The sequence below is a fragment of the Phasianus colchicus genome, chromosome 2, assembly GCF_987193195.1.
Source record: "Phasianus colchicus chromosome 2, bPhaCol1.hap1.1, whole genome shotgun sequence".
Taxonomy (NCBI): Eukaryota; Metazoa; Chordata; class Aves; order Galliformes; family Phasianidae; genus Phasianus; species Phasianus colchicus.
In genome coordinates, this window is record NC_143437.1 from 82328964 (window position 1) to 82341042 (window position 12079).

At 36.3% G+C, this 12079-nt stretch overlaps 1 protein-coding gene across 6 annotated transcripts in view; it reads right to left on the bottom strand.

The window, feature by feature from the left end:
• Positions 1–12079, bottom strand: part of SMAP1 (small ArfGAP 1) — a 93508-nt gene that overhangs the window by 55814 nt on the left and 25615 nt on the right. For all 6 annotated transcript variants that reach the window (XM_090136189.1, XM_090136188.1, XM_090136191.1 and 3 more), the window contains exons 2-4: positions 11726–11859; positions 10952–11037; positions 7451–7526 (exon numbers count right to left, since the gene is read on the bottom strand). In XM_090136189.1, coding sequence (XP_089992315.1) covers positions 7451–7526; positions 10952–11037; positions 11726–11859 — 296 coding nt within the window. The remainder of the gene's footprint in view (positions 1–7450; positions 7527–10951; positions 11038–11725; positions 11860–12079) is intronic.

The window sequence follows — 12079 nt, forward strand, 5'->3', positions numbered from 1 at the left end:
AACTTGCCCTCTGCCTTATCAGTTATATACATTTGATTACAGGTATCTGGAACTCAGTACAGAGATAATCAGTCAAAATGAATAGTTCCTTCAGAAAAAGCTTTAAACAACATTTTACAGATGCAGAACACTGTTTGCCTTCTTTCCTGAGTGAACAAAGGGTCGAACCAAGTCACCCCTTGAGCACTTCACTTTTCTATGTATAGTCATAGCATTATTTTATTTTTGCAAAAAAAAAAAGAAATAAAAAAAATAAAATAAAAAATAAAAAAATCAGGCAAGCTACGCCTGTCCAAAAATCCAATCAATGTACTTTCATTAGCTCTGTTCAGACATTTACTAAGCTTTAGCATCAGCAAAATTGTTCTCTTGAGAAAGATGATATTCATATTCCTACACAACCAGACACTGTCTTCACATCAGTTAAGCAGATTATGCTTATTTGTTTCTTAGGATACAAATACGGAGAAGAAGCAAAACAAGTTTAACAGTTACAGTTATTAATACTCTAAGACTGATCTTCAAACTTCTTCCAGACTAGAAAGTGATCTCTGAAAGCAATCTCCTAATTTTCAGTTCTGGATTCAAGTACTTAGTCCTCAGATTGGTTAGAGAATCAAGGGAAAAAAAATAAGGCAAAAATGTGCACTTGTCAAATAAATGCTTTGTCTCAATAGTCACAAAAGTAAGTTAATGCTTTAAGTGTGCTCTCTTTCTCTGGGTAAAAAAGTCAGCCCTCTAGCATTTGTTGTAATATTCTAAACAGATTCTAGAAAAACATACTCATCCTGTTTTCAAACTAAGCTGTATATCATCTCTTTTTGGTATTATACAAATGTTTTGAAGGAATCAAAAGTTGTGACAGTTCAACTAAAAAGACCATTAGCTTTAAATAGATTAGGATATTTTTCAACACTACTTCTATTGATGAACTGCATATGTTCCATTTTCAAGTCATTAAAATCTCTTGCATCAGCTGGTAGTGGTAGAAAGTCTATGGTAAATATGGTTTCTGCAATACAAGTAACAAAAAAGGGAAAGAGAACCTGATCTAAAAGTCAAGAATAGCTTGATCTGCCATAGTATCACTAGAAGAAATAAAGTTAAAAAATAATTAAAAAAAATCCCCTTGCACAACAAGCACACAGGCTGTGATAGCTACAGTCTTCAGCTGGAATTCTCATCAACTTTCTTCTGGCTCTGCATCACTGCACATATCTATGGCTTTCTTGAAAGCAGTATGGCAAAGTAAGAGAATAAGTTATCCAGAAACATACCAATATATCCCAGACAAAAATAGCAAAACACTGAAGAAACAAAAGTATTGTTGCAATTGTGCTAAGGTCTGGTGAGAGGAACAGAGGAGGAAAAGCCCGAATAGAAAAAAAACCCTGAAGTCTGAGGGTGTTAATGCAGCCGCCTGCCTCGCCCATACAGTATTTTTCCACTTGGGAGTCCCCTCTGTATACCCAGCTTTAGAACTACACAAGCCTTCTCTTCTCAGTCTCCTAAAAATAATGATAATTTTATACCTTGTTATCTCAGAACACGCCTTATGTCCCTGATTAAACTTTCATTTGCTCTGCTTATATTTACTACAACACTTCTGTTAAGTCCTTCAGGTTATTTATTCAAGCATCCAGGTTCAGATTCTTGGGGAAAGGTATCTGGGAAGCTGCAGGCTGTGCTGCTTGAAAAGCGCTTTGGGAGAAAACAAAGAACAAGAAGTTTAATGGAAACCCAAAGCAAACAACAGATTTACTAAGCAAGAGTTTTTACAACTCAGATTGTAAGAGAAAGAACTGCTCTGCATGCTTTAGCACTCAGTTCTTGCACGGTTGTGTACAAAAGCAGCACATAAATACAAGATCTGCCTATGCTTAAAAGTGAAACTCAGGAGTAAGCCTGAAGTGGAATGATGTTACTGAACAGCTTCATATTAGCACCCACATAAAGAAAAGTTTTAACATACACAATTACCTGATATCTCTGATACGTGTGTCTGTAGTTGATTGCAGAAGTGATGGAAGCAGTAAGCTGCAAGTCAAACACCACAGCATATTGCACAGAAAGATGTTTGTGCCACTGTACCTTAGATCATAAAGGCCCTTTATTCTTCCATTTTGTGAATTTTGTTTTAACATATTCTATGCTGTATGTTACATTTTTTCATAGCTTACATATTGCAAAAAAAAAAAAAAAGAGGGCTTGGCAGAAAGTAAATTTTAGGAGGACAACAGTATTCTGTGAGTATTTCAAATCAATCGACTTGTTGCTGCTCTCAAGGTGGTTATTCAATAAGAAAAAATGCCCACTATTAGCAATAATAAGTCAGATGAGGTTTTCACAGCACAGAGATGACATATATCCCCAAGTAATACAGACAGCTTCACATTTTTACTTGTAGTATTCCTCAATTCTTTTGAATTCAAGCATCCATAAAAAAGTACAATGAACACTAATTCCTGCACGTTTCAAAATCACATCATATCAAAAAGCAAAACAGGAAGGTAGCTGGCCAGACTGAGAGACTTCAGCAGTTGGTTGGTAGAAGTTTTGACAAATCGAAGTTCCACCACAGTATGACTGCAAATATGACTGCAAACGACTTTCTTTTATACCACTGTGACTCTTACTGATGTTGTAAGAGAATTATGATAGGCACTGGCCTGAGAAATACTACTTCTAACTGTCACAGGCTACACTGCTTAACTGGAATGTACTTTAATAATAAGTATGCATTTTCCTAAACATAATAAATACCGGATAGCTGCTTGCAAAGTCATAGCCATAATATCAGAACCCTACAATTGTATGTAAGCAGTTACAGATTATTACAGCCATATGATACTTTCAGAAGTTACAACCTTTCCATTCTTTGGGCTGGCTAAAAGGTAATTGATTCTGTGAATAAAATAGCATGTCTGCCTTAAAGGGCTTCCTTGAGGATTACATTTCCCTAAAATACACCTTAACTTTTTTTTTTTTAAAAAAAGGATACTCCTGCTTATCAAGCTTGATATAAATTGGGCTGACTGGCACTTACAGAGGTTATAGCCTCATTCCACACTTGTTGCTCATCCCCTGCATCAGGCCAGATTTTGAATAACTGATACACAGAGGAGATACAGCTCACAGCTGTGCAAAGTCAGCAGCATGTTACAATAGTCATTCAGTACATCTGTCTGAAGATACTCCCGCTAGGTACAAAAAGTGTAATACCTGCTTCATTTGGTACAGTCATTTATTTACCGTTCTTTTTCTCTGCGTACATCAGAATAAAACTTTAACAAATCAAATACTGCACCTATAGCAGCAGTTAAATTAGAAAAATAATCCATGAAAAAGTAATCATTAATCTGGAAATAAATTCTTTCTACAAATGCAACGTTAGATGTTTTTTCTAAATCCTTTTCTCCTTGTATTACAGTATAATGAAGCAGCAAACACAAAGTTCAAATTTTTGAATTATTAGAATGTTTCAAATTTAAGTATTAGAAATAAAATGAAAGACACTCAGAACTCATCCACATTACCTTACTCCTTAAATTGTCAGATTGATTTTAACTGTATTTTTCCTCAAGATTTTTTTCATGGCTTTTCTTCCCCCCCACCTTGATTTATTCAAATTGCATTGCTTACTCTGAACTAGAGTTACTGCTCTTTGGTTTCACCTAAAGTATACATGAAAGTAAACTTAAGAAAAGGAACAAGCTTAGCATGATCACCTTCGTAAGCTCTTTACTTTGCTAACATGATATAGCGCCTCACTTTGAAGACCAGGGTCTACCATTCATGCAGCATTCCAAGATTTTTCTCAAGGAAAAAAGCTTAAGACCTTAGTTTAGGATTAGCCCTAATGGATATTAGGCTGTGTCCCACCGCTGAATGAAACAAAATCAGTACCACCACCCCCAAAACCACACATCCCGCTGTTTAAAAGGATGTCAGGCTCTGAATTCTCAAGCCTCTATATTGTGTCTAAGCAAGAAAACAAGCAACTGTATACCAGTAATCCAACTTCAAAGTGCTGAGTAAATTATTCCACTCATTTAGTTTTTAACATTGATACAGAAATCAGTATTTCTCATATCCCCTGTACAGAAAACTGAAATCCATGCATTTTAAATTATATTTTAAAGTCAGAAATTAGAAAAACTTATAATGCTGAGTCTATTTGATTTCTGCTGAAATGCATTTTTCTGTTTAAAATGTAACTAGCCAATAAAATGTAATGCTATAGCTTTATCCCGCATTACTTTTCAGTTTTCTTGACCGAAAAAAACCATAATTTACTTTTCATACATGCTTATTTTGAGCCTGCATATCTGAAAGCCCTGCTGGCCAATGGGTAACTTTATTTTCACGATAAGGGCCTCTCAAAACCAAATTCATCATTGAGCAGTTTTGTCAGAAAAGACACCTCCACTAATTGCATTTTGATACAAGAAACCCGCGCATTGTGGAATCAGGAACTGAACCTGACATATATGCTCCTGACTTCAACAGGGAGAAATATATTAACACAGACATTGCACTGTGAGACAAACCTAAAAAGCTTACGATCTTGTCGAAATTAATCTAAGAAAAACAGCATATGGTTTTGAACATTTTTTCTCAAAGTGTACAATTTTTAGGCAACTTTCAGCTTTTATCACAAGCACCTTGAATAGTAAGGCCAGATCTGGGAACATCACCTTTGAGGTTTTCAGTACCACTTCAGCAAAATTACTGGATTTAGATCAGATATTAGAAGGAAGTTTTTCACACAGAGAGCGGTGATGCACTGGAACAGGTTGCCCAAGGAGGTTGTGGATGCCCCATCCCTGGAGGCATTCAAGGCCAGGCTGGATGTGGCTCTGGGCAGCCTGGTCTAGTAGTTAGCAACCCTGCACATAACAGAGGGTTGAAATTAGATGGTCATTGTGGTCCTTTTCAACCCAGGCCATTCCATGATTCTATGATTAAGGAAAGCAACCTCAAGGCCTAGTGAGCCTGCTTTTGCATCTGTTTGACTTGTTTACAGAAATAACAGTACACACACACACACACACACACCCCACAGAACCACAGGGGTTGTAAGGAACCTCTAGAGATCATCAAGTTCAATCCTCCTGCTAAAACAGGCTCCCTACAGTATGTTGCACAGGAAGATGTGTCCAATCAAGTCTTGAATATCTCCAGAGAAGACGACTCCACAGCCTCTCTAGGTAGACTGTTCCAATGCCTCATCACCCCCGCAACAAAGGGGTTTCTCCTCATGTTCAGATGAAACCTCCTATGTTCTGGTTTGTGCCCACAGATGCCTGTTCTGTCACTTTGCTTCCTCACTGACTAATGTACCCAGGAGAAGGAAAGAAGCATACTGGACATGCCAAAAGAACACCCACCTCCACCTTTTCTTCCTCTTTCCTGTCAATCCAAGGCTCACTCAAAAGATAATCACAGAACAACATAGAAATACAAGTGCATAAGAGCTGGGCTGAGAGCCAAGGAGAACCGATGAAAACAAGTAGCAGGTTGGGAGGCAGGCACTGCACTTGTGTGAATTTGCAGGGCTCATCTATTGTTTAATTATTTCATAATCAGATTGTGTTCCTATATCAGACAAATTATGCAATTTACATAAGTTAGTGAAAGAAAAGCCCAGGCAAGATGAAATAAAATGCTGTTTCCTACTCAGCAGTAACATTCATCTCTCCAGCTTTTCTGGATTCTGTTCTTAATTTGTCCTTATATTAGTCTGCAGTACCATAAGCAAAATCTGATTACACATTCAAATATACTAAAGCAGAAGTAGATTGTCACACTAAACAGCTAGACTCACTGTTTAGGACGACCTTGCAAGTCTTTTAAAGAAACATGGGAACAAATCATTTAAAATCATCTTCTACTTCAGAATCAAAGTAAACAGCAGTAAACTGTAGCTTACGCGAAGTAACCTTCCCTCTACTTCAATAGAGCTTAATGAAATTGACTTCTCTAGTTTGCAGGCTGTTCAAACCTTCCAAAATAAAAATATCATTCAAAGATCTACTTTCTCGGATGGCAAAGGTAGGATAAATACCCAGTCTCTACTCCCATCCTGATATTCATTCTCTAACAGAGGTCACTCAGTAGTCAGGTTGACCAGTAAGTTCTGTGTTAGGCCATAGTTAAATAATGCTGTGACATACAAGAGTTTAAGCATACATGTACGTATATAAAAATTCAGAAACATGAACTAGATTGTACACTCCATAAACAGCTGTATCAAGAAAAAACAGTAAGACTCTACTTCATTAAAATCATCTTGAGTGAGATAACACAGCACGTGTGGAAAAACCAGGGGATCAGGCCCAGGCAGCATAGGTTCATGAAAGGCAGGTCCTGCTTGACCAACCTGATCTCCTTCTATGATCTAGTGACCCGCCTGGTGGATGAGGGAAAGGCTGTTGATGTAGTCTACCTAGACTTCAGCAAGGCCTTTGACACCGTCTTCCACAGTACATTCTCCTGGGAAGTTGGCAGCTGGAATGGGCTGCCCAGAGAGGCAGTTGAGTCACCATTCCTAGAAGCATTAAAGAAACATTTAGATGTTGTACTAAAGGCCACAGTTTAGCAGGGAAATATTGAAGGTAAGTGGACAGTTGAACTAGATGATCTTTAAGGCCTCTTTAAGCCTTTGTGATTCTATGAAAGGCTTACATTTTAAATGACTTTCTTACAAAGCAATTTTATCAGTTTACTGTGGCAAATGCACAGCTATTGGATTAAACAGCCAGTATGTCTTATTGGCCATGTTTGCTGTCACAGAATCACAGAATGGCCAGGGTTGGAAGGAACCCCTCAAGGATCATGAAGCTCCAACCCCCCTGCCACATGCAGGGCCACCAACCTCCTCTTTTAACTAGACCAGGCTGCTCAGGGCCCCATCCAATCTGGCCTTGAACACTTCCAGGGACACTTGAACACTTCCTGCCACAGTACACCTCACTGGAAGCAAAGTTTTAGCATTTAGCAGAGTGACAAGACCCACAGAATAGGGACCTACAACATCTTAAGATCTCTTATCATGGTAATACAAAGAATGAGGAAAGAAAGACAAGAGGAACAGTAATCCCATTTTATTCCTGTAACACAGTAAGAGATGCACAGAAAGAACTCCCAAGTATACTGCTGAAGAACTATCCATCACTAAAAGAACAGAACACCACAATATGCAAGTTCTGAAGGAAGCTATTTCTTGGGTCATAATGGTTTGCTGTTACAAATGTAATAGACAGTGTACATTGTACTTGAAGGATGTAGGAATCAAATTTCAACAGATAAAATAAAGCATTTATTACTGTATCAAAAAGTTTTTTTTACCACAAAGGACATTTTAACACATGTAATGTTTTCTATATTTCTTTCATGCAACTTTCAAGTAACAAAAGTGACAGAATTCTTAGCAGAAGTGTTTACTTACATTGAAGGCATTAGCTGCATTTTTATCATAATACTTCTTCTTTTCATACTTATCCCTGATGAAAAATTCCACGGCTCTGAAAACAGCTAGTTTAAGGAAAATGTGCATTCAGAAAACAGCACCAGTCACCTAAAAAGCAGACAGGTTATTCAAATCAAAGAACCACAGCAGGTTCTGTTCACTCAATCATTTTAAAACAATAAAACAGAAAGCACTCTACAGAAAAGTTACTACTTCATCATCAAAAAAGTGCATCCTTCCACTGCAGAAAATTAATCAGTTTAATCTTGTAATGAAACAATATCAGAAGGATATACTAGAAGTAGCCAAGTGTTCCACAGCCATGATATTTGCAGTTAGTATTTATAAGCAACAGCACTGCAAAAACTTGCAACAAAGGTACTCATGTAGAGCAAGTAATTAAAGCACAGTTTATGATCATAACTTGGAAAAAATACTTGCTCTTCAGAAAAAATTTTATATAGCTGTTTTTCAATTTGAACAGAGGACATCTCTGTGGGAGGGAAAGGAAACTAAAGCAATATTAATCAAAATATATCGAACGAAAGGTGAAAAACAGCAGCAAGCATAGTAACACTGAAACCAGAACATACAACTCATTAGCTCAAACACAGATAGGGCACTAGCTATTTTCTTTAAGCATTATCTCAGCCCAATAAAGCAGCTCATCCAAAATAGAGTGAATATTTTAACTTCACTAACGCTGACTCTGCAGTACCTGTAGAATAAATCTTAACTAATCTGTTCAGCAATATCATCCAATTTTGAAATCAAAGTTTCAACTACGGAAGCAGAGGTTCATTGCACTTTTAACTTCCTTTAACTTCCAGATCAGGGAAAAATACTTTAGTTCCATTCACAATCTCTCAAGATAAGCAGGGAGCTCACTCAGTTCCTTCCTTCTGCACACCAAATTTTATCTTCAACAATAACAGTTTCAAATGGTATGCAAGCACCACCTAAACACCTGCCGCATAAAAAGCTGCAATAACAAACTATTCTTTCTGTTCTGCTTATGAAGAAACAAAATTGCACAGAGTATGCAATACCCGTGATTTTTCATATTTAGTTAAGAATAAACAGAATTACCTCAGAAATTTTATTTTCAATTTGCATTACAAATTACTTGCTGCAATGCATAAACTAAGTGTGAGAACAAGAGGGAGAAAAATTTTTTTTTTCCAGTTTCCCAGACTGAACACTTGATATTTGGGGCAGTCATAAAATCTGAATTTTAAAAGTATTAACACAATCAGAAGTCTTCAAGATTCACAAGGTTTATTTTTTTCAAGATGCCATTACTCTGGGGTATTCAGTTGTGTATTTTGTATTCAAGGTAACCCACATCAACATACATGAATTTTTGAACCACGACAAAGTTTCTGTTGGTCAGTAACCTCCTGAGCTCTTATTAGCAGAATTTAACACAGATGCCAAATCTGATTTCACAGGCAAAAAAGAATGAAGAGACCAAAAGAAAAGATTTAACCTGCTCTTGGAACAAAAACACTTTCAAACAAGACAATGTTTTTTATGTGGGCACTAGTTTCAAGATGATTCTCAGAGATTGCTTCTAGGCCAGATTCCTGCCAGACACAAGAGAAGATGAAAACATGCCCAGAAAGGGCAATCTTGTGGTCAAGAAGTAGAAGTGATTGGGGGATTTTTATCAGAGATTTCCCTCCTCTAAGTTTCTTGATGCCTCCATTCAGCTTCCTAGAAAGCAGGAGTACATCCCAGTACTACAGGAAGTTAAAAGCTAGAGCGGAATAATATATACAAATTCAATCAATATATAGCAGTGCGTTTTCACAGTTCACCCAAAAGGTGATTCAGAATATTACAAATATTAACAAGCAGAATACTTGTAAGACAATGATGATTTTGTTCTGATACATAACATCAAAAATGAATGGCGCAAAGAAGTCCGTAACACAGCAGCTTGTCACCAATGTCAAGCAGCTATACAGCTGCCAAAACTGAAGGGAAGAAAGTTAAACCAGAAAATGTCACCATCCTCTTTCCCAATACGGTATTTTTTAATAAAGAGGACACGTGAAATTAAATAAATTCAGTTTAAAATGTCACCGTTTAGAAACTGACAAAAGACTAAATTATTATCTCCAGTGTCAACAAAAAGTTTTAAATAAGCCTAGAAAGGCAAAAGTGATCATTTTCTCAGTTGCATGAGATTTACTGTGCAACAAAACTACTTTTGGCTTTACTCAAAACAAAAGCTTCAAGCATAGCATTATTAGTTCTCCTGCAATAACACCATTACATTCAAGTTAGCTGCAGTACAAAATGTACACCTTCATGGTCAAGTTTTAAGTAAGTTTTAATCTAAGCACTTCAGTCTTACGATGGATATCAAGTTTTACAGTACTAAAGTTGGAAAACTACTGTGCTATGTAGTTCCAGGTTTGTTTGTTTTAATTATGCTTAGGCACACTTAACTCAAAAGCTACTGGAATATCAGAAACTCGTCAGATTTGCTCAAATGCACATTAGAATTATGCCCATAACCATTTAAAAGAAAATCTGCTGATACATAGCATGTCAAGCATACTATATAATAAACAGAAGAATCAAAATTGCTTTTTTATAGAGATGGAGAAAATTCAGATCCAGTTAAAACTAAGTCGGTTTATCAGCCTCCATAGCCTATATTAGACTTAAGAGAGCAAGGAAAAGATTCAGCCCGATTAACAGTAAGGTTTAAGATCTCATTATAATTAAGAGTAAGATCAAGTGAAGCAAATCCTACCTGTGGAGTACCATCACTAAATCAGAAGCCAATTCAAATCTAAATTAATACTACTATAAGTTTTACAATGGATTTCATACATTTAAGAAATACGATTTTTGAAGAAAATGAATTATTTGTGGCAGATAATTTTTACTCCAACCCCTCCTCTTCCAAATACCTGGTAATAAACACACACCAGCACAAGTGGTGGCTGACAGACGCCTGGTTTATTCAGAAATTCCCATGCTAATCATGTGTTCATACAGTTCACAGAGTACATACACTTCAACTTCAGAAAGCCGTACAGTTAATCTGGAGAAAGAAATCTGTACTTCACTTGTGTAAGATCCAGTGACTTATTCTACATTACCATTCAGCTTATTATATCTTGTTCAAATTCTTCTAACTTTAGCTGGCAGTTATTCAAGACAAAGATAGAATTGAGAGCTCTCTGGTATCACTCCAACTTCCTACATATATGGAATTTATGCAGTCACTTTTTTTGACAGTAAAAATAAATGAGGCTTGCCAAATCTCATTGCAAAGTAGATTTGCTATAACTGCAGCAATTTAAACCTTTTCTGAACTGTTCCCAACTTCTACTGCTTTTTCTTACGTGCCAATATCAATGAAATAATGAGTTGCCAAATGGAGAATTTTCTTGAAATAGTAATAACATCTAAATTGCATTTAAAATAATTTCAATATGAAAACTAAAGGAAAAAGGATACTGATCTGTTTGAGGTCTTCGAAAGTTCTCTGGTAGATTTGCTTCATAGAGTAGTCTTGCTTTAGTATTTCCCATTTCTTGCATGCACTAAGGAAATGTTGTAGAAAACAGTTAATTCATGACCATTGCATATTTCCAAGTATCTACCTGATACAGTCAGAATGCTAAAGGTGTGATTAAATGACCCTGCAGGCTTTAAAGTACTTTACTGTCCCACAATTATTGCACTTAACAAGCTTCAGTTTCTCAAACTCATTCAGCATACCATAGATTCTTATGAACATGAGTATTTCTGATCCCACACTTGAGAGGAGTTCAAATTATGTAACAAAATTATTCACAAAACTGTTTAAATAATATATTAGGTATTTGTGAATAGGTTATAGCTGACTAAAATCTGTTCAGTCCCGTGGAATGAAACCTGAAAAATCTTTTGCACGATCTATAAAGGACATCCTCTGCTTACAATCAGAAGATTTAAAGAGTACATGCAATACTTTATTAATATAGAACCACATTTGAAAGATTCAAAGTAAGGGAAGGTAGAATACTCTTAAATACATCTCCTAAAAACCAAAGGTATCTTTTTTTGATCATGTAATTTTCCTGTCTGTGCAGAGGTACTAAGTTATCTTGTTGAACAGTTGCCCTAAAACATTTGAAAATCACTGTATATCTCCTGTCTCTATTCTTTGCTTGTAAAACATGATAAACTCAATCCTTTCAAAAGTATTCCTAGAATTCCTTCCAATTTGAAAACACATCAGCATTTTACCTGTATTTGCTCTGGTGTCCACTGGTCCAAGTTGACAGATTTGACTCTTGATATATGGACCCCAAGATTTCGATGTATTCCAGCACATCTGATGCAAATAAAAACACCAGTGTTCCATGAAGCCCATCGTGGACCTAAGGGAAATGTGGAAACATATTAGTTAATTTCAAAATTCCATGTACTGTGAAGATTTTCTTTTGCATTATTCTATTCTAAGCAAAAGGACATCTGAATAAAGGCTGACAGCTCTTTCTCCAAGACAACTAATTACTTCTAATGTGCTCAGCCATTTTATTTATGACTTTCTACTTAAAACTGGTATTATATAACATTTCAGTTAGCTGGGAAACACAT